General features: G+C 40.0%; 1 protein-coding gene and 1 pseudogene across 9 annotated transcripts in view; one reads left to right on the top strand and one right to left on the bottom strand.

The window, feature by feature from the left end:
- Wdfy3 (WD repeat and FYVE domain containing 3) overlaps positions 1-23,600 on the top strand; it is a 258,900-nt gene that overhangs the window by 133,924 nt on the left and 101,376 nt on the right. For 8 of the 9 annotated variants that reach the window (XM_010619453.3, XM_010619457.3, XM_010619454.3 and 5 more), the window contains 9 exons: positions 1,835-2,292; positions 3,305-3,388; positions 9,696-9,873; positions 11,226-11,440; positions 13,974-14,086; positions 16,049-16,280; positions 18,429-18,529; positions 18,651-18,869; positions 21,942-22,123. In XM_010619453.3, coding sequence (XP_010617755.1) covers positions 1,835-2,292; positions 3,305-3,388; positions 9,696-9,873; positions 11,226-11,440; positions 13,974-14,086; positions 16,049-16,280; positions 18,429-18,529; positions 18,651-18,869; positions 21,942-22,123 — 1,782 coding nt within the window. The remainder of the gene's footprint in view (positions 1-1,834; positions 2,293-3,304; positions 3,389-9,695; positions 9,874-11,225; positions 11,441-13,973; positions 14,087-16,048; positions 16,281-18,428; positions 18,530-18,650; positions 18,870-21,941; positions 22,124-23,600) is intronic. The other variant, XM_010619456.3, reaches the window with a different exon arrangement.
- On the bottom strand, positions 4,291-5,089 carry LOC104858973 (annotated as a pseudogene).

Here is a 23,600-nt window from a genome sequence, read left to right as displayed (position 1 = left end):
CCTTAAAAGTAATTATCTTGGCTTATAGGAATTATCTTAAATTAAAAAGTAAATTAGCCAAATGGAGCAACTTAATAAATATTAAATATATATATTTCAGTTGAAATCACCCAGTGTTACACATCTATGAATAAAATGTTACATGTTACATTGTACATACATATGTAATGGACATTCTAGTAGATATTAGTATACCATGAGTTTTTTGTATGCTCTTTTTCATTTTACTCCTTAGCAGTCCTCTAAAATAAGTCATACCCTATTTACCACATGGGAAAGCTTAGAGAAACCATGGAACTACCTACCTTGGAAGTAGTAGGCCTGACCTCTGACAGCTGGAGGTTATAAATTTATCATAATAGCAGACATTACTGATGTTACAAACACTGAAACAGAAGTGTATGTTTAAACAAATTTCAGATTGTGGTTCAGGGCTACATAATGTCACGGTCATGTATACAAGAAGAGAAATTAGACTGTCCTCGGTTTAAACCTCACCTTTACCATTATATATGGTCTTTGGCAAATTATTTCACCACCTCAGTCCCTAACTCCTTATCTATAAAATATTAATAATAATAAAATAATTAGGGTTGAGCATCCCTAATATGTTTGGTTCTGGTTTTGGTTTGGGTTTTTTGAGGCAAGATGGTGCTGTGTCGTTCGGGCTGGTCTTGAACTCACTTTGTAACCCGGGCTGGCCTCAGACTTGCTGTGATCCTTCTGCCTCAGCCTCCAAAGTGTTGAAATTATAGGTGTGGGCCACCGTACCCAGTTTAGTATATCTAATCTGAAAATCTGAGGTTGAGAATGCTCCCAATTCTGAAAGGTTTTGAGTGCTGATAGCATAGTACAGTTGGACAATGCCATACCATGGAACTTTCATTAACATCACTAAAAATATTTGCATAAAATTAATTTCAGGCTACGTATATAAATTATATAAGAAATGAATGTATTTTTATTTAGACTTAGGTTCCATCCTCAAAATATCTCATTACGTACATGCAAATGTTCTGGAAAATTTCTGGCCTCAAACATTTTGGATAAGGGTTATTTAACCTGTATTATCTAACACATGGAATCATAGGATTAAAGACGATAACCTGAGAAATCTCCTAATGCCTGGTATGTAGTAAGTACACAGTAAAACTTTAGGTGCTATTATAATGCTGATTTTAACAATAAGCTAAGCTAAAGTATAGCAGCTCAATGAATGAAGCGTTTGAGTTACTTGTTTACTTTAGGTTTTATTTCTTAGAGCTGTTCTGGGAAAAAGCAGACCTTTAGCCCTCAGGCTCCAACTCACTTTGCAGGAGAAAATGTCTAGTAAGTCTGCTAAAGTGAATCCCCTTTCTAAGACATGAGAATTTGAGTACTTTATATTGAACCACAAGACCATAGATCTTGGCTGCCCTGGCCATCTCTGACTCTTCCTAGAATAAATCCTTTATGTACACATTCACAGACATATGTTTTCATAGTGGTGTAAAGCTGCACTAGACTTATGTAATAAAATTACTTTGTAAATTGAGTTCATTGATGGCATTGTCAATTAAGCATGGAAGAAAAGCTTACCAGCCAGAATTTGGGTATAAGCTCCATCTATCAGAAATGTGTGATAATGTCACCTGAACTTATCTTCTCCCTTTAATATGGCATTCTGTAATTAGCACAATATTTGATGTGCTTTTGATATAATTACTTATTGGGTAAATGACAAATACATTCATATCACAAGTTCACAGAATGATGCTCACCTTTGACATTCATGTGTGGTGGGTTTTGTTTTGGTGTTTTAAAAATCCGAATTATGTTTGCTTGTCCCCTCTAGGCCCTTCTGTCTGTCCTTCGAGAAAGCCATCGTTCAAGAACAGTATTTAGGAAAGTCGGAGGATTTGTGTACATTACATCCTTGCTGGTTGCTATGGAGAGATCTTTGAGCTGCCCCCCCAAGAACGGTTGGGAGAAAGTGAACCAGAACCAAGTGTTTGAGCTCCTCCACACTGTGTTCTGCACCCTGACTGCAGCCATGCGCTATGAGCCAGCCAACTCTCACTTCTTCAAGACAGAGATTCAATACGAGAAGTTGGCAGATGCCGTTCGATTTCTTGGCTGCTTCTCAGACCTAAGAAAAATAAGCGCCATGAATGTCTTCCCCTCAAACACACAGCTGTTTCAAAGACTGTTAGAGGAAGAAGTGATTTCCGTGGATTCTGTGTCACCCACTTTACGGCACTGCAGTAAACTCTTTATTTATCTCTACAAAGTAGCCACAGACTCCTTTGACAGGTACGGCTCTGCTCTGTCTTCTAAATTACAGGGTATACTCGGCATGACATCAGCAGTAGGACTGTATCTTAACCATGAAAGGTGAAAACAAGTGCACCTTCTCCTGTTTGCCTAGTATTATCGCCTTGAGGAATTACTGTTGCCCTGGTGTTCAGTTTGTCAGCACAGAGGCCTTTATGTGACTTGTAAACTCAGGTTCAGTTAGCTTGTATTGCAGTTAGTGTAAGTTTCTATGAAGTTTTCTTTGATGCCAATATTGACTGTTGTTCCCATTACCCTCTGCCCAACATTAGGTGCATCTGGACTTACTGGTACCGGTTATCAACAGGGGAACATGGTTACTAATTTATTCTATTCCAAGCATTATCACTTCTAAGCTCTACCAGTCTTCTTTCCTAAAATAAATGAATTGTTTCTACATTGCACCCGGAATAGACAAAGTAACCAGAGATTCTATTGCATTTTGTTTCTTTAGCATGGACTATCTACTTTTAAATATCTTCAGAGAGATTTCTGGCTTCATAGAAATATTTCTTGGTCTTTCATATTTACATTTGGAAACCAGGTGATGTAAGGAAATTGTTTCCCATTTTTCCCCAGGTTGAAAAAAAAAAAGTATGTGTTTATTATTAACTTATAGTAAACATGGGATTGTAAGCACTATAAGCGTAAGCTGTGCACAGTTGTATAATGAGACCCAGCTCCTTTTCTCTTGTTTCCTGCTGACCATAGTTAGTATACCTCATTTTTCGTTTGCATTGTCAAAAATAGGGCCCAGAGCCTCTGTTTAACCAATGTGTTAAATGTCAGCATGAATAGGAGAAGCATCTTCCTGGAGCATGCTTTCTGTCTCATTCATTGCATGTGTTGTAGTTGTGTTCCTTGTTCCTGCTGAACATGGAGGATGCTCCTTATTAAACTTTTACTGGAATTTCTTGTGAAACTAACCAACTGCCGACCTGGTGCTCTCTTCCTCTAACCTCTCTAAACCACCCTGTTTTGTTGTCTATAGTCGTGCAGAACAGATCCCTCCTTGCCTGACAAGTGAGTCTTCTCTCCCCTCTCCTTGGGGGACACCAGCTTTGTCCAGGAAAAGGTACTGATCTCAGAGAAGTCAATCTTATTTGTAAAGGTTTTTTTTTTTTTCCTGTGCTTACTTATGTGTTAATGTGGTGATTGTGTTCAATAACTTTAATATTTTTCTTGCTATTCAGTTTGTTATTTTTTAGATGTTAAATTGATTAATTTCCTTGGAGAGTACTGATAAGAATAAAATGTGTTTATGCTGTGAAATGAGGACAAGTAGGAGATCGCATCTGTTATGTAATCTAAACTACATAATTTGTTTTAAGAGCAGGTATTATCTCTTATTAAAAATAAGTTAGCAGTGCAGACTTTTAAAGTCCCTTTAGGCAGTGTGCTGTTTCTCACTCTTTCTACTTGAAGTGTTGGGGCCGGGCCATTCTTGGCTTTGTGCTGTGACTCCAGGATGAACGTCACATCTCTGCAAGGAAATATGTATTTTCTTATTCAGGTTCAGCCCGTTGAAATCTGAAGCCGTACTAGGGACTTGTCAAATCCAGCCTTTGAAAAAGTGAAGAGAATTCTGTGCCTAGTACCTATTTTACCTGTTCCCATGCAAAGTTGTAAAGTAATCTAGACTGCCTTGTCTGTAGAGCTTGTGAATGTACACAGTGGCAGGTGCTTCCAAAAGCCTGAAGAGGTGTGGATGAGTCTGTTCGGAGCTACACTGAGGGCGACCAGTCTGTTCATGGGCACCAAGTCCTGTTCTTTTTTATTTACTTTTTTTGTGTGTATGGACACATATTTGGTTAAAAATCAGTGAATTTCGGGCCGGGGATTTAGCTCAGTGGTGCTACACCTGCTTCGCAAGTGCAAGGTCCTGAGTTTGATCCCTAGTACTAAAAAAAAAAAAAAAAAAAAAAAAAAAAAAAAAAAAACTTTTATTTTTTCCCCCAATAACAAAAAAAAAAAAAAAAAAAAAAAAAAAAATCAGTGAATTTCTAGGCCCAATTCGGGTAACTGAAGAGCTGTTATAAGTAGTTTATATTGTCTAGACCCAAGGTATGCTGCAAATACAGTCTGAAGTATAAAGGGAAATATTTTTCTAAAGATAGGCTGGGATATTCTAATCTGGTATGTTAAAATGTTTTCTTTCTCTGGTAGCAGGGCTGACTGATACCTGGCTGCTAAGGCACCATTCACAGGTAGAGTCAAGAAAGCAGAGTACAGACCACCAAAAACTAAACCAATCAGTCCAGCCCAAGTCATGGTGCAGGTGTCGCAATTCTAAAGGGAAATATTTTTCTAAAGATAGGCTGGGATATTCTAATCTGGTATGTTAAAATGTTTTCTTTCTCTGGTAGCAGGGCTGACTGATACCTGGCTGCTAAGGCACCATTCACAGGTAGAGTCAAGAAAGCAGAGTACAGACCACCAAAAACTAAACCAATCAGTCCAGCCCAAGTCATGGTGCAGGTGTCGCAATTCAAATCACCTGTACTCAGACGTGAACCTAGAAAATTTGTATAAGAGGCATTTGCTGATAGAAATGGGATCAGCACCATTGGTAAGCTAGCAGCTGTACGAGCCTTTGTCACATTCAAGGTGAGCCGAAAAAGACTGCTATCAGACCCCCGAAAGCAGCATTAAGTCCAGTATGTGCTGATCCATGCTCAAGTAGACTGCTGTCTGTTTCTGGAAGTTGGTTCATTTTTCTGGCTGTGATACCAGTTGAGTTTTCCTCGATAGTATCGTCTGGTTTATGATTTTCCATCTTGAGCTTTAGACTCGCCTCCCGTGTCCTCTTCCACTATGCCACGGTTTACTGCAACCTTTAGTCCACTGCCAGGGTGCAGCCACCTTTGGCTGGCGCGTGCCTTCGCTATAGATTACCAAGTCCTCTTCTTTTCTTTGTTTTCTTCAAAAGCAAAGGCAGATCTTTAACTCTTATATAAATATTTCCAGTTGTGGCTTTTATTAACAACGTGTCCTCAGGATCTGCTGTATTGTTGTATTATGTATTTATGTATGTATGCACTGATTGATTAAGATATAGTACCACTGTGTAGCCCAGGCTGGCCTTGAACTCATAGTGATCCTCCTGCCTCAGCCTCCTGAGGACTGGAATTACGGGCATGCACCACCATGCCAGGCATGTATTGTTTTAATCTGACTGCTGTTCAGATTTTTAAACTTGAATATAATTGTGGTCGATGGGCCAGAATTGCTGATCACACATTCTGTTGCTCACCATGTACCCAGCCTTCTATCTGTAGGTTTAGAGAACCTTAGATTGAAAATATTTTTTTAATTTCATTTTTAGTGAGCATGTAAGGACTTTTCTTGTTCTCTGTTCCTCAAACATATAATAGTAGAGCAACTATTTAGACAGTGTTAGAGATTGTGAGTAATCTGAGGATGTACTCTGACTATATGCACAGCATGCCATTTTATACAAGGAACTTCAGTGTCTTTGGATTTGGGGTCCAGGAGCCCAAACCCCTGTGAATATTGAGGGTCAACTATATTTCCATAGTACTATTCATTAAGTATGTGGAAAGATATATTTCTCTCTTAAATTTATACTGGGGCTTACATCTCATCACGCTTAGCCATAGAATAGTTCAGAATAGTTTTAACTGAAATTATAGTTGTTCAACCTATGTGTACCAAAAACTACTGTTTTGTTTTGTGGTGCTGGAGAGTGAACCCAGGCCTTCACTCCAGACAAGCAACTCCTCTACCCCTGATCCACATCCCCAACCGTGTTTGTAAAAGACCTGGTCTTAATTCAGGAAGCCATAAATTAGATTAATTTGAATTGACTTAGGATAGTTTTCTTTGCTAATAAATAAGTATAAAAATATTTGTGTCTGACGATTCATGTGTGCTTGTGATCCCAAAGAACTGATGAAAGTTGGAGAAATAATTTCAATTACTAAATAGTTGAAATGACTGAAAAGTCCTAATTTTAAAATACAATCATCAAATCATAAATGTTAAAGGCCTAAAACTTGCTGTATTTGAAAACATTTAGTCTTTGTATTAATCTACACCTGATAATTAGAAATTCACTGATTAAAGGAATATATTTCCTGAAAAGGAAAATCCATCGAAACTTGTTTGAATGGTAAAGGGATGAGAGCATTTTCTTCTTTTGTGTAGTTATTTATGCCTTCAGTCAGAAACAGTTTGGGGCCAGGTATTTAGTTTAGTGATTCCACCGCCTGCCTCACAAGTGCAAGGTCCCGAGTTCAAACCCTGGTACCCCCCCTCCCCCCCAAAGAAATAAACAGGTGGTTTTTTTTGTCATTTTCAGCACCTCTACATGTAGATACACCAGATTTCCCTGCAGGGAAAACTCTCACCCAGTGGCACTGGTTGAGGGAGCCCCTGATTCGTGGGTGTTCTCTATTAGTCTCACAGAGGGATACTGTCCAAAATGAGGAGCTCTTGAAATTGTTCATGCTACAGAGATCAGTGTGGTATTTTTTTGCTTGGCTGTTTTGCAGTGTTGGGAGAGAATGCAGACCTCATGCTTGCTAGACAAGTGCTCTACAATGAGCCACGCCCCAGCCCACTGCTTTCCTGTTCACCTTGCCAGTCTCTCCATGCTGTATATATTGTGTAGTAAGAATCATAAGGAGCTAACTGCACAAGAAATACATTTTTACTCCTCACATTCAAATGCTGTGCAGTACCTTTTGAAATTAGAGTTTCAGTCCCACTGTTTCTAGAACTTCTCAACAAATTACGTCAGCTTGCGGACAGCTTTTCCTTTTGGCAAAACATGTTGGGATTGTCAGCAAAAGAAGAAACCACTGTTCGTTCTATTGTGTTTTTATGACCAGTGGAACATTCACATAAGAGAGTTCTGAGCTTGTGACTTGTCTGACATGTGAAATCCTGAAGATTCTTCTCAGATTATTTTAAAAATTGAAAGAAAAAGAACCAGCCAACCTCATGTTTAAAAAATTAAAGCACATGACCTTTTTTCTTCCTTCCTCCCTCCCTTCCCCTTCCCCTTCCTTCCTTTCTTTTATTTTTGTCTCTCTCTCTCTCCCTCTCTCCCTCTCTCCCTCTCTCCCTCTCTCTCTCTCTCTCTCTCTCTTTCTCTCTCTCTCTCTCTCTCTCTCTTTCGATAGCAAAAACAGGCTCCGCATAGTGAGTTTGGGCCAAGTAAAAGAACTTCACCTTTCTTGAGGCCAGGCCACCATGTGAGAAAGAAAGTAGTGGCCTTTTTTCATTATTTATTATTTTGAAGGAATAATAGAAGAAATTACACCTGCACAATGTCAGTGTTGGAGGAAGTGAAAACAAAATACAAAATAATCCAAGCTGTACAAACCAGATCTACTTTGGGGAGGAGGTGGCAAGTGCAGTTGCCACGCAAATACAGACTCCAATACTCATGGCCTCTGCACTCCTAGGGAGAAGGCAGTAGATTCAGAATCTGAATCCTTAATATTGCCAAAAGAGGAAAAGGAGTCCTTAAATCAGACGAGAATGTAGGCTGAAATAGTTCGCAGTTTCTGTAACTTGTAAAAATAGCTGTAACATGATAATTAAGTCAATGCTGAAATGTCATTTTATCCTGTCTTTGCAAAAGGGTAGGTCTTACTTATGAATTAACTATGTAATAAACATACCATAGTCCATGCATTCAAAAAGTGGTAAAGTCATGGTGATAATCTAAACAGCTTAGTAGAAATCAGTGTTGCATAATTCCTGTTATAATGCATGTAATTTTAGTTGAAACAAATACCATGTTTTAGATTTTAATGTCTGCCATATTTTTTCTGCCTTGAAAACCACAAAGCTCCTTCATGAGAATATTATTTTTTTACATAACTGTTTTTCAAAAGTTTACTACTATAATAATTATATAGTAGTGAAGAGTTCAGTTTTCAAACACATAAAGGTATCTTCCTGGGGATGGCCATAATGTAAGTGAAAATCTGGATTAAATCATTAATTCAGAAGTAAGTGTGAAAGAAAGTCTTGTAAGTAAAAATTACAGTCAGAAGTTTTTTCAAATTTGAGTCATTTATATGGTGTAATGAAAACAGTTTTATGGCATTTCTGCGTGCAGGGGTCGCTACTATACTGTTACATTATATTATACTGTATAAACTATACTATACTGTTACACTGTACTATACTGTTACACTATAGAGAAATTATGAAACATAGGTCAAAATATTGTAAAATATAAAGGGAATAACAGAAGGAAGAAGGTACCTATTTGAAATAAGCTTTGAGAAATCAGTTTTTTAGTAAGTATAGAATTTAAATCTGTCTTCATGAAAAACAGCAAAGCACAAGGAGTGGAAGTATGAATGGGTAGAAGAAAGGCTGGCTTTTAAATAAAACTAGGAGAGCTGTGTGCTTTTTGTACTTGGAGTTGAATGCTTTCCTGGAATCTGCACACACACACAAAATGGTGTTTTGTTTTGTTGCCTTGAAAACATGGCAGTGCCAGTTCTTTGCTCCTAAATCACTGGTGCAAAGCGCATTTCCCAGGCTGCTCTTGTGCCAGGGAGCTGGAACTGTGTGGCTTGGCGAGAGCTGAGCATTAGAGAAGTTATGCCGTGCCCACTGCATCCTCTCGGAAGCACTGAGCTCCCGTAGGCTGTTGCCACAGCCTCTATTCCTCTGTGCCAAGATGCAGAATGTGCAGAATTCATGAATTCCAATGAGAGCATGAAATAGGAAGGGAGACCATTGATGAAAAATGTATTCATTCAGGACACAGCTCGGCCTCCTACTCAAGACACTTGCTGTGCAGTGTATGCCATCTAAATTTTTTTAAAGTGTAACGAATACTTTCAGTGGTAGTGGGATAAATGCAAAGAGTGAATATAGTTCCAAATAAACTGCAGAAAAACTTCTAAGGTGTTTACTGTACTTATTCTCCCGTGGCCCTGACTCGGTTGTCTCAGTTGCAGAATAGGCCACTTTGATTTTGTTAGTTCTCAATGGTGTCGCCCATAGGCTGGGAATAAAAAGCACACAGGCGGCAGCTTTAGAAGAAAACAGATTCATTCAGGAGTAATAACTTCATACAGACTCTCATCAGATATTGTGAACTGTCAGCTAGAGCTATGGATCACTGCAGTTTCCTCTAGTTTTTATATCTTCTGGTGTAGGTGCCATTCTTTAGTGAAACAACCCAAATACCAAATGGTAAAGACATACAAGAGCCCAGAAGAAACGATAGCTAGATGTCTATATGTGACTTATAAAATACCATAATGTTTATAACCTTTCCCCGAATTACAAAAGTTTTGGCTTATCAGTGAATAAAAATAACAAGATGAGGAAAATGAGTGAGATGTGATTGGAATTAAATATAAATCAACTTCTTTCTCCTTTTATAGGCATACATATCATTCTGTTTCCACTCCCCCTGTTTATCCTGCAAAAAATGTTGCTGACTTGAAAGTCCATGTGACCCCATCGTCCCTCCAGAGCTCGGACGCTGTTGTCATCCACCCTGGTGCCATGCTTGCCATGCTGGACCTCCTGGCCTCAGTGGGGTCTGTGACGCAGCCGGAGGTGAGTGCTGTCACGTGCGTTCCTTTCCATCTTCAAGGAGTGGCGTTTGTGTGAGCAAGGAGGTCAGAGGTACAGACGAGGACTAAAGTAGGCAAAGGCAGATAAAGGAAAAAACGGTTCTGTTTGAGTTCAGGATGAGTAATATATGTATATATGGTTTATATATATGGATATATATATATATATATATGGTTTCAGAACATAATTATTTGTTATAGATATAATCAGTATGGTTACTTCTGATGCTGGGATAATTGTTTCCCTTGTAAATCCTACTCAACAGTGGAAACTATTAGTGAATAATAATAAAAAAAATGACTGATGATACTACATTGAAGTCATTTATCTGTTTTGACATGTGGCACTCAAAAGTAGAAGTTTGGGTCATATTTTTTTCAATGTCGTTTTTCTTCTAAGGCCTGAAGTGTCACAAATGCAAATGATCGGCCTTCCTTTAAACTAGTTTTTTCACCCACCATGGAAAAAGATGTTACACCCACTTTTTCTTTAAAAGTAGAACTACTATGAGTTTTATAGTCATTCAGTCCAGGAAAATTGGAAGAGAACAGAGTCTAGGTGGGTGTGCTTCTGGCAAAATTAAAATAGAAAATGTTTTCCCAGACCTGTTCTGGAATTGCTGTATCATTCTAAGCCAGTCCCTTAGTTTGTTTGAATGTATTTTGAAACTTCAGAACAGGTGACATCCTCACTTTTTGTGGCAGGTATTGGGGATCGAACTCAGAACCTTGCACTTACAAGGCAAGCACGGTACCACTGAGCTAAACCCCCAGCCCTTGTCTGAATATATCTTGAAACATCTACAGACCTCATATTAAAGGGTGTGTTCCAGCTGGCTGTTGTGATGCAGGCCTGTAAGCCCAGCTACACAGGATACCGAGGCAGGAAGGCCACAGGTTTGAGGTCAGCCTGGGCAAGTTGGCGAGACTCTGTCTCAAAATAAAAAGTAAAAACAGCTGGAATGTAGCTCACTGCAGGAGTCCGAAGTTTAGTGTTGGAAAAAAAAAAAAGTAGGTGTAGTGACACACACATTAATGCCAGTAATTAGGGAGGCTGAAGGGGGGATCCAAAGTTTGAGTCCTGCCTGGGTAACTTAGCAAGACCTTGTTTCGAAATAAAAAAATATAGAGGGCTCAGGATGTAGCTCAGTGCAGAGACCGTGGATTCAATTGCTAGTACTACAAAGAGTAAAAAATCAAAAATAAATAAAAATAGGGCTCAAGATGTCGCTCGGCACATACACAGAAGTAGAAGAGATGTGCTTCCCATAGAAAGAGCTGTCACCCGTCTCACCAAGAATGCCCTGGCGATATGGATCTCTTTTTTGCCTTTAGCACGCTCTGGACCTTCAGCTCACGGTGGCAAACATTTTGCAGTCCCTGGTGCACACGGAGAGAAACCAGCAGGTCATGTGTGAAGCCGGTCTTCACGCTCGGCTGCTGCAGCGGTGCAGTGCAGCCCTGGCCGACGAGGACCACGCGCTGCACCCACCCCTACAGCGCATGTTCGAGCGGCTGGCCTCGCAAGCCCTGGAGCCCATGGTGCTGAGGTCAGTTGTGCTCCTCCTCTTCATGCAGGCCCATCTGGTTGTGTGGGACTCGGGTGTTCCCGCCTTGGCAGCCAGTTCGGCTATCGTGGGCAAAGCAGCAAAGCACAAGGAAGAGTGGACAGAGCACTCAACAGGGGAAGCGAGAGCAAATCTACCAAGTGGTCAGCAGACGTTTTGTCCACCGGTATCCCTTAAATTTCATTTTGCCTTAAAAATAAAGTCTTGTTTGATATGGATAGGACTTATGTCTACTCTAAAACTTTCCATATAACAGAACCTTGCAAAGATAGCTCTTAAACTTCTATTTTGAAAGAGTGCTGTACAAGAGTCACTTGCAAAAGTAATGGGACAGGTTTCCTGTCCTCTGTACCAAGTGTCCCCCAGTGGTCCCATCTTACCGAGCTGCAGTATAACATCAAAACCGGAAGTTGGCATGCACACAAAGTGTGCGAGTTTGAATATGATGCTCTCTTACTGCATGCATGTGTCAATTTATGTAACCACCACCCAATCTGGGAGTCACAGATGTGTCCCTGGTGCCATCCTTTAGCATCATTCCCGTATCGTCCACCATCCCAGTCCTTGGAAACCACAGTTCTGTCCTCTATCTCCATTGTATTGTCATTTTGAGAATGTTAAGCATATGAAATCCAATAGTATGAGGGCTTTGGAGATTAGTATTTTTCATATCATAATGCTCTTGACATGTGTACAAGTTGTTACTGGCATTTAAGTTTGTTCCTTTTTGTTGCTGAACAATACTCTGGGTTGTGGATATACCACAGTTTGTGAATCATTTGAGAAATGCACACACATTCATGCATACCTCTAAATGAAAGAGAAAGAGGGCTGTCTGTTTTATGTTATTTTTAAACTTTTTCTGTATTTCCTTTGAAATTACATAGCTGCTTAGAAAACTATACTTATAACTTGTCATTTCAGGACCGTGAAGCACTCTTTACTAGATTATGTCTATCTGTGGTTAAATTACTTACAAAACTTTTAGGAGCTTTCTTAAAAATGGTTGACATTTATTTGTAATTTTTAAGCTGACTTCACGCTAATGACGTATTGAGCAAGTCCTGTGCAGTAAACACTTATGAAACGGGGATGCGTTCAAGGCCTCGATAACCTTACGTTGTGTGAGGTCGTCCTCCTCACTCATTTCCCATCTGTGCACCTATTTCCTTCCTCTTTGAAAATAGCAGTGATATTTTCCCTGCTCCTTCTTGGCCCTTAATGTAGTAAATTACCTAAAAGGAAGGAAAGAAAAGTTAAGCGATGGCATAGAATAAGTACCTGGTTACTTGTAAGTCACAGGTTATACATTACTTGTCTGTGCCATTCAGCATGAAAAAGTGGCTAAAAGTATGTGACTTTTAAAAACCTTTCCTGTTTGCTATTGGAAATTGAAAATAAAAAAAGTATTATGTATTTTTACATGGTGTCATAAATGACAAGATGTTCAGGAGTCCTATTGTGTGTAAGTCCTGGACAGTTGGTGACCTCTGCTCACCTGTTCCGGGAGGATTTCCAGCCTTTAGATCCTGGCCCCTCTGAATATTCTGTACTCTTTTCAGTGCTTGAGATAACAGCTTGTTTTGTAAAGCTTATAGAGTTCTTCTTCATCCATTACTAGTTTTTCCTTATGTAGGAATGCAGATTATCCATTGTTTGGATGTCTGTTGCATGGCAGACATTGCACGGTGAGCAACAGGAAGCTTCATACTCTCAAAAATTTATAGTCTGGAAGGCAGGAAATTAAGATACTGTATGTTGAGCTGTATAATAGTAGTGTTATCAAGTTAATATAAGGGCCATTTACCCACATTTGCGGAGGGGGATTATAGGAGGCTCTGTAGAGGAGATAACATTATGAAATGAAGTATCGGAAGGAGTTAGCCAGATTTTTTTTTGTTTAAACCCGTGATCAAACTCAGGACCTTGTGCTTAGAAGCAGGCAGTGGAACCACTGAGCTAAATCTCCAGCCCCCAGATTTTTTTTTTTTTTAAGTAGGGGAAAGACTATTCCCAGCAATGAGGAACACAGCCCTCCTAAGGAGTTAGAAGAATGAAGCAGGTCTGGAGTGGAATAGAGAGACTGGGAAAGACCAGAGCAGTGGTGTTGGAGACTAAGGTGGAAATCACCTCCTGGTACGGTATCGTAAGCCAGGGGGAGTTGGAACAGAGCCACTGCAGAGTCTCATGCCACAGAGTGACGTGGAACATGTGTTAATTTGAAAGACAGTAACTGTAGTGGAGAATGGGATGAGTTGGGACAAGATTGGAGTCACAAGAAGTCATTAAGACACATGTCTATAATTAAGTAATTAAGGCACATGCCTGTAATCCTAACAGTCTGGGAGCCCGAGGCAGGTGGGTGAGGCTTGAATATAAGGTGATTAGTAATTTTCCATTTCTTTTCGTATTTAAGTTAATCTGTTATAATTCATGAAATCCCATTTTTTTGTGTTTGGTTTCTGGGTTATATAATATTCACAGTCAAAGAATAACTGCTTCGTTTCCTTCATAGGGAGTTTTTGCGTTTGGCGAGTCCTTTAAATTGTGGTGCCTGGGACAAGAAACTGCTCAAACAATACAGGGTCCACAAACCGAGTTCCTTGAGTTATGAGCCAGAGATGAGAAGTAAGTGAACTCTTAACCTTCACTTTGCTATCTAAACTTGTTATCATTTTAAGGAGCTTATAAAAGAGAAGGAGTTTGTGGTTGTTTCATGAAGATGTAATAGGTTCAGTTAACTGGGCAGGAGAGCCATTAGGGCGGCGAAGCAGTGATTGGTGAGGTGGGTGTGCAGAGGAGAGAGTGAGGCCACATCGCCAGGGCGTGCAGGGGAGGTGTCTTTCTAAGGAGATGGATTCTTTGTCTCCTTACCTTTGTCAGTAACTTTTGCTGCCCGGACAACAGAGTGGCTGACTGGGTTACTACCACCAGCTTATAGGACAGCTGCTACAGGAAGATGTGGAGGAAAAGAAATTGGAAATACTGATAAAAGCAGTTAAAGGTGTACACCAAGGTGTGTAAGCCCAGGAGGCAAAGAAGCGAAGCCAGTGGCTTCCGGAGAGAACTGGGTCCCGAGGCCATGGGAGGAAGGGGCGTCCTGGATCCGGAAGCCAGGCAGGGGGCCGGCTCTTCATGTAGGCTTGCCTTGCCCTGCGATGGGGCAGGGCTTGGGACAGAGAAGGCTGAGCAAGGGGGTGAAATCAGCAGAGGAGAACTTTCTCAGGCCTTGGTCGTGCTCGTTTAATAGAAAGAGGTGGTGCATCCGAGGAGGAGGCATCCACTAGGCTGCTGAAGAGTGACCAAGGAATCATCAGTGCATGGTGACCCCCCGAGTCCCTCTCAGAGATGGGGACCATCACCCAGGAGCCACGGACAGGCCTGGAGCCCAGCTGCACCAGATTTCCTGGCACGGTTACTTCTGGGGTTCCCATCGCTTTTACTTTGTAATTGGTTTCATGTAGTTAGTCATGTAATAAGGCATTTGTTTGCTGGATTAAGGTGAGCATTACTAATGAAATGCACGAAGGGAATAATTGGGAAAATACAACAACAAATAGCCACTTTGAAGGCAGGTGGTGATCCTCTGGATCCACGCCCTCACTTTTCAAGTGAGAATTCTGAAGTCAGATTCTAGGCCTTCAATCATTGTTATTTCCATTGTAATCTTTCCTCCTCCTGGGGAATGGTGTGCTGTGGAAACGTTTAAAGTCTTTTTAGTTCCAACATAGTTTTATTGGAAAACAGCAAGTTCTGTTGTTTTTCCTGGCAATTAATATATAGACCCTCTATGCATTTGTTGTTACCTTTGTTATTTTTGTTACTTTAGTTGTTACTTCTGCACGGTACTTTCATGGTTCTTTAGAATTGAGTTATTATTTCTTTTGCTAAAAGTAGAAAAGAAAAATAGTTGCTTTCCCTGAGAAAGTATTAAAATATTTCTATGGTTCTTGAATGTCCAGCACATTTAAGAAGAAAACAGTTATATGTATATATTCATGTGGTTCATTGTCTGAGAGGGTAAGTTTTCTCCTTTACATTCATGATGCGCATATGGAAAGACAGAACAGTTATTTAGAATTTGTTTTTTCATTCTTGAAAGTGTTGCCATTCATGTACATATAGGCAAGGGAAGCAATTTACTCCTATTTATCTGATACTTTTCTGTAATGCTTCTTGAATTTTTTTCTTTTTCTCATAGAGAAATAATAAAGAGTAGTTTTGTAAAATAAAAGTTTAACCTGGTTTACAGCCCACTAACCACTAGCTTTATAATTAAATTACATTGAATCAGTGGCTTAGGTGGTAGTTACTGGTGACTTTTCTTATTTATAGTGTGTAGTTCATAAGATTTTTACAGTATGCACATTGCTTTAGTGTTATGTTAAAAAGAAACACAGCTTTTTAAATTTAGGAAGTTTATTAGGCTATTAAGTTTATTAAAACTGGATGATGGTCTTAGCATTTAAAAAGAAAATCATTATATTTTGTGATTAAAGAATAGTAGTACTTGAAGACAAATCTGCCTTGTCAGGCTATTTTTAGGTTCTGCAGGATAGTTTTCCCAAGAGATTTTTCTTTGACTTACAGGTAGTATGCTCACATCACTGGAAGGTCTGGGTTCTGATAATGTTTTTAGCTTGCATGAAGATAACCATTACCGAATAAGCAAAAGCCTCGTGAAATCTGCCGAAGGAAGCACTGTACCCTTGACCAGGGTGAAGTGTCTGGTCTCCATGACAACCCCACATGACATCAGACTTCATGGGTCCTCAGTTACTCCAGCTTTTGTTGAATTTGACACATCCCTGGAAGGGTTTGGGTAAGGAAACTGTGAGGTAGTTATGCCTCAGTCTGTGATTTTATGTCTCACATTTGTCTTTGCAAATAGGTCTTAGGTTTTAAATCTAGATAATTAAAATAGAGTCCACCAAAAAAATGTATACACACTTCAGGAAAAGAAAAACTTTCATAAATGTTTTTACAAGATACCTTTGGCCTCCAAGGTACTCGAAGTGGTGGGCATTAGCTTCCAGGCATTTATTAGTACAACGAACTGCTGCTTGGGTAACTTTGGTCATTGAGATTGCTGCTGCATGTGCATTTTCAGTTTCTTCTCTACGGGCCAGGAGTCGATTTTCTTCAGTGTGTAACATCCTCTAGGGTCCTCCATACCAGGGTAACACCATCTCTTGAAAAAACATCGTGCTAGTCTTCTTTTCCTAAAGTGTATATATACTTTTGGACAGATTCTGTATGTATATTATGGTACATACTATACCATATATTTTCAGATGATTTGATCATGCTATTTTACATTTTCTACATTTATTTATTGTATTTACATTTTTATTAGTACCTATTTGCAGTGTATAATATTTACATTTCTCATGTGAGATTGGTACATATACGTAACACATCTTAATTCATTTTTTTTTTTTGAGTGGGGTTGGTTTTTGGTTTTTGTTTTTATTTATTTGATTTTTCAAACAGTCTCACTATGTAATCCAGGTCATTGTCAAATCATAGGTATTTGGGGGACCCTAGACCAGGGCAATGGTGAAAGGATTGACTGATCCATGGAATTTTTGGTCTTCTCCACTTGCTTTCTGGTTTTTGACATAAGGTTAATTTCAGATCTGTAGCTCCTTTCATTTTCCTTTTTCTTGGGTACCGAGGATCAAACTCGGGTCCTTGTGCTCGCAAGGCAGGCACCCAAACCGCTGAGCTAAATCCCCGGCCCATTATCCTTTTTTCAGGGCATTTCTAAAATTATTCCTGTTTGAATATGGCTAATTGAATTGGCTTAATATGCTAAAACAGTAAATTACTTACGGAATTTTAAACATGAAGTAAAACTTTAGAAAGGCCATTACTCTATAAATCTTATAAATGTGCTCCTTAAGAATAAATTCTAAATTATATGTAATATTTCAGCTTCATCTAGGAACCAGACAAACTTTTTAATGTTCACTTCATTCTTGACAGCTTTGTTTTTTTTTTTTTTTTTTTTTTTTTTTTTTTTTTTTTTTTGAGACAGGGTCTCACTATATAGTTGAGACTGACCTGGAACTCACTATGTAGCCCAGGCTGGTCTGGAACTCACAGCCATCCTCCTGCCTCAGCCCAAGTGCTGGAATTATAGGCGTGTGCCACCACACCCTGCCTTTACAACTTTTTCTTAAATGTAGGCTTTTTGGCCTAATTTGGGAAAACTTTTTTCTCAGAACCTGATTCTAATGGTTATCAGTTTTACCAAAGCTTCCATATCCAGCACTAACTACTGTTTAAATTACCATTAACTAGTTTTTTTTTCACTTTCTGTTTAGCCCAGTGTTATCAAGGAATGCAAGGGAAGTGAAGTATCCCAACTTTGGTGAAAGCATTTTAGGACACTGTGGCGGCTTTAGAAGGCTTTCCAGATTTGTATTTTTAGCCAAAGGAGAGGCAGAAACAGGTTTTGGATACAAGAAAAAGTCATGTGCTTGTACTATCGCCATGTGAGAAAGCTCTTAATGTGAATTCAGATTATGCCTCTTTTACTTAAAGCCAACAATTTTAAAGCAGTAGTTTTACTCACCATATGACCTCTTTGTATAGTGTCAATTTGTAGAAAAACAAAAAAACTCAAGTAAAACGTGAGATGACACTTAAAACTTCCAGAGAAAAGGAGTGACTGATAAGATGGGACAGTTGTTTGCGGTGAGGAAATTTTTCTAATGGCTCCATTGAGGTCTTAATGTTTATGGGTTTTACAAATGTAAATTATACCTTATTTTTCAAAGAATTTAAGCTTACAAGGATAAAATTGCAGATTTTTAAGTATATCACTTGGTGATCTCACATAATTAAAAGATAGGCACCCCGACTTCCTGGGGATCTTTGATCTTACGGCCTGACGTCCTGGCTGTCACAGCCTTGCTGGGCCCAGTGCTGCCCTCTGATGCCCGTGTTGTCTCTTCCTCCACAGCTGCCTGTTTCTGCCTAGTCTGGCCCCTCACAACGCCCCCACAAATAACGCTGTCACCACGGGGCTCACGGATGGAGCTGTGGTCAGTGGCATCGGCTCCGGTAAATACAAGACTCTTTTTTCCAGTAGATATTTTAGTTAGAGTTTATATGTGTGCTCCCTTCCACGTGCAGATATGAGTCAAAAGAAAATCTCTGTTCTTTTCTTCCCTGCCCACATTAGGTGAGAGGTTCTTCCCTCCGCCTTCTGGCCTGAGTTACTCCAGCTGGTTCTGCATCGAGCATTTCAGCTGCGCCCCGCACCACCACCCCGTCCGGCTGCTCACGGTGGTCCGCCGCGCAAACTCCTCCCAGCAGCACTATGTGTGCCTGGCCATGATCCTCTCTGCCAAAGACCGCTCCCTGATCGTCTCCACCAAGGAGGAGCTGCTCCAGAACTATGGTCAGCATTGGTCTTTTCCTGTTTGCTTCTTTTGATTCTACAAGTGTTTAAACTTGATTATGAGGTTTTTTTTAAGTTAAGGTCCAACTGTTACTGCTTTTCCACCTTAAAATAGCACTGAACAGGTTATGTGAAATCTTTAGTACTTTTACCGGTGAACTTTGAGTCATTCTCAAAAGACAGAAAACAGCAGGAGGGAGAGCTTGAAGAAGAAGACTTTGCCTCTTGCCGAGAATCAGAGTTTTACTTAGCTTGTGGGGTATAATTTGGTAAAGATCACGGTTGACTATAAATTCTGCTTAAGCCGTATACCTAGAGCACCTCCGACCACATGTGGCACACGGTGCCTGATACAGTAACCTTGCAGCCTCTTGTCCATAGCGCACCCTCCAGACGGCAGGGGTTCCAGTTCATAGTCCTCGTGCTCACACAGCAGAACCTCGGACCAAATCGTTCATCAAGACCTTCCTAAATGACATAAGTAACATACTGTATTTGACTCAGCTCACTGAATTTTTTTCCTCTGACTATAAGCATTTGTATATAAATGTGTTTTAAAATCATCTTCTATTTTTGCTCTTTTAACTAGAGAAAATATCACATTGATTCGTAAGTGCTTGGGACTCAGTGAATATTAACTGAATTTGAATGTTTTTCCACTAGATTGTAAGACTTCTTGTTTTAATCTTCGTGGTGCCCAGCACAGAGCTAAGCCTCAGTGAAATGAGTTCCTTAAAATCGTCGCTATCAAGATGATGGAGTTCACTAGGGTTAGGGCTTTTGCCTAGCATGCTCCAGGTCCTGGATTCAATCTCTGGCATTGAAAAATTAATTAATTGCTGAATGAATTAAAATTTATGATTGGCACACTTAATTTGCCCTTCGTAACTTTGTCCTCTTGGCTTCTTCCCGCTCGTTACCTGCCTCAGCCTTGCACTCAGGATGCACACTCTTATCCTTCTACTCTTCTCCAGTTTCCCAAGATGACATCTGTTCTCTCCCACCTTCCCCTCACGATTAACAGCCTCTCCTATTTCACCTCCAGTCTTTGCTCTCAGTCTTCTCTTTTGGGTGAAAAAACATCAGCAAGTTGTGTCGATTTTTAGGTCTTTTAATCCCAGACACCATGAAATCAGTGTTGTTTAATTTGTCTGTATCCAAAGCTTGGTGTTCACATGATCTGACTGTACGTTAGACATCTCTATGTGAAGTCTTCCCAGAATCCTCTTAGTTTCTCTTTAAAACCTGCCTCTTCTTTACCTGTCTTGGTAAATGATATCCCACCACTAGTTAATTAGCCCAGCTAGAAGCTCGAGTTTCCAACTTGAAAAATAGCACCCCTTCCAAGAAGTCTGACTGTACTATGTCTCCGTGTTATTCCTGGAATCTTCTCTAACTTTCTGCCCGCTGTCATAGCCCTAGTGTAATAGTCACATCTCCAGTCTTGATTTTGTAGACTTTAGTGCTCTATCTTGTTCTGTCTGTCCTACTAGAATTATAAACCTTCCCCAAACAGCCTTTGTTTTAAAGGTACCCCTAAAACAATACCTAGCGTGTGTGAGGATACAGTTATGATTTAAACATGTATGGATCTACAAACAAGAGCTAGATGAGCTGAGGAAAAACAGTGGAAAAAGTAAATGATGATGGAAAATTTGGAGAAAAGATAAAATTTAATCAAAAAGTGAAGGAGTACAACTAGCAATATATACATAAATTAGGACAAGATTTTCTAGCTGTTTAGCATTTTCACTAAGTATAATGTGCAGGACTGCTGGCATCATATATGATTAGAAATGAAAACAGCATACACATTAGTACTGCCAGTACCTGTCTTCCGACCACTGTAACCATTATGATGCCTCGAAGAGCTTCAGAAATCTGGTGGCCGCTAAAGATACCCACAGATCAGTCCACGCCTGAAACATCCTAGCCTCAGCCTAATCAGAAAAAGCTCAGACTAAAGTTTTATAGGTAATATGATCTTCAGGCCTTGAAAGTTATAGTCTATTAACAGAAGGGAAAGGTTCCTTGTTTTGCCCATGTTTATCTTGGGAATTTTGGTTAATATTTGTATTTGGTGTGTGTGTGTGTGTGTGTGTTTTGGGGATCAAACACAGGGTCTCATGCATGATAAGTATGTGTTCTGAATGAGCTACACCCATGCAGGCTTCCCTTTCCTGTCCTGCCCTTTGAATACTTAGAAGAGGTAGGGCTAGAGGTTAGCTCAATTAAGGGCACATGCTAGTATAAGGCTGGGTTTGATCCCTAATATATTCATGGATTCACCCTGTCCTTTGTCTGCTCATCTCAGTAGGAGTGCTGATAGAATACTCCTCGACATCCTGATTCCAGCATTCCAGCCTGATCTACATAGCGAGACCCTATCAAAAAAAAAGATTATGACTTCAGTTCTTTAGAAAAAGCATTCAGAAGTGGGATCCCTGGATCCTGTAGTACTGTTTTCAACTTGCTGGGGGACCTCCGTACTGCTTTATGTCATTTAGTAAACCATTTTTCTTTCCACTCCCAGAGCACAGGCTTCTGCTTTCTTAACATTCTTACCAGCACTCATTTTTGTTTTGTGATGGTCACCATTCTGACAGGTGTGAGGGGGACACTGTACCATATTGTGATACAGTGGTATTGGTTCTGGTTCCTGAGTAGTGATGTTGACCGTGTTTCTATATACCTGTCAGCCATTTATGTGTCTTTGTAGGAGATACATGGTGTGAGAGAAGTACATGTTGAATGTTATTCTTGGTTTTGATGTCAACTTGTCTCTTGTATTGTTCATCATCACTTTATTTTATTGTATTGACTATTTTTTACTTCCTTGGCTTTTGAGACATTCTTTCATTATATGTATCTGGCTAGAGCAGATAAAAACATACATCTAGGTTTTATTCTGACTACTTAGAAATATTACAGGAGTAAGCTATCTTCATTTTCCAAGTTTTATTTGCTCTAACATTAAGTCAGAAGTCAAAACATGCTAATGGATGTGCAAATAATTATCAGAGTAGGTATGATACTGGCAAAAGTGTTTACATCTTTGCTCTGTTGTTTTAGTTGATGATTTCAGTGAAGAATCCTCTTTTTATGAGATTCTGCCCTGCTGCGCTCACTTTCGATGTGGAGAGCTGATCGTGGAGGGGCAGTGGCACCACCTGGTCCTGGTAATGAGCAGAGGCATGCTGAAGAACAGCACGGCCGCGCTGTACATAGACGGGCAGCTGGTCAGCACTGTCAAGGTACGCACGCCCGCTGGTCCTGCCTGCAGTGGTTTCCGAGGTCATACGTGCTCTCGTGTGTGTGCGCATTACAGGAATGTCTAAGATTACTGTCTTAACCTCAAGTGGGCTTTGAGTTCGCATTTGAACAACGTTTTATGGTCATGGGGCTGACTAATGCATACCACTTTGTTAAAGAAGAATAGAAATGCAGGGTCACAGGGTATTGAAGACTTCACTGACTGTCAGCCCTGGGGCCAAATTGCTAAGTTCTTTTTCTCAAGAAAGACACAAGTTGAAGGAGGCTTAAGTGAACTGTGCACACACTGTTTTGTCATTTCATTGTTACTACTGTCATTTCATCCAGAAGACTATATTCCTTGAGTGCTAAAGGTTTTTTTCCGTTGCATTTAGTCACTCAGATTAATTCCTGATAATAATTATGGGCATTCAGTTATCTTTGGTTTGTTTGTGTTACTTAGGTTGATCTCAGAGTCTGGAACACACTAAGCACATGCTCTACACTGACCTGTGCCCAATAAAAAAACCTGCACACACGTGCGTGCATGTGTGTGTGTGTGTGTGTGTGTGTGTGTGTGCACGCGCGCACACGCACACAGTGCTAAGGATTGAATCCCAGACCTAGAGCTTGCTAGGGAACCCTGCTGTTCAGTCTGTTGTTTGCTGAGTGAATGAGCCTGTGAATGTGACTCTAGATTGCTATGGCATTCTGCAGAGAGCTGAAATAACCATAGAGAATTGGTAAGTTGTATTTTCTGCAGAGGCATGAATATTGCCATGGTTGAGCAGCACTAATCTAGAAATCCAAAGTGTTTCAAAACCTAAACCTTCATGTGCCAACGTGACACTCAAATTTCCAAGCATTTGGAAGTTCATACTTTTGCCTTGCAGATGCTTAGCCAGTAAAGTCCATGTAAATATTCCAGAAACTAATAAATATGAAGGCTGAAACATCTGAGCCAAAACATTTTGGAAAAGAAATACTCAACCTGCCAGTACTTTCTACAGATATCAGCAGGCAGATGTACACAGCCGTACGTGTGGTCTGAAGCTGGGGGGACATCGTGAATGTCCCTCCTTCTGTTAAAGGGTGGAAGCTGGACTCACAGAGGCAACACTGTGCAGAAGCAGCGTCTGTCTTTATGTCTTCAGCTCTACCTGCTTATGCACTTCTGATGAATGAATTACTAATTTAGGCGCTGTTGGCAATCAGAAGTGTAATTGCAAATCTGAGAATACCGTTTATCAATGGTTAGTGTTTTGCAGGGAGATTAAAATTTGTGCATATACATGGTGGCACATATACAGACTTTTTTCCTTTCATATTTTCTAATTTGCCCCGAGAGCTACTATTCAGCAATAGTTTTAATTAACAGACTCATATTGAAGGTAACTGATTTTAAAACTACCTGAATTTCATAGTGGAAAGCTGTATTTTTTATATCCACCCTATAATCTCCGAGCAACCAGGCAGCTG

This window comes from Fukomys damarensis, unplaced genomic scaffold (assembly GCF_012274545.1).
Source record: "Fukomys damarensis isolate Sample0158 unplaced genomic scaffold, DMR_v1.0_HiC HiC_scaffold_37, whole genome shotgun sequence".
NCBI lineage: Eukaryota > Metazoa > Chordata > Mammalia > Rodentia > Bathyergidae > Fukomys > Fukomys damarensis.
Note: the sequence above shows the minus strand (reverse complement) of the source record. Positions and strands in the feature narration are given on the sequence as shown.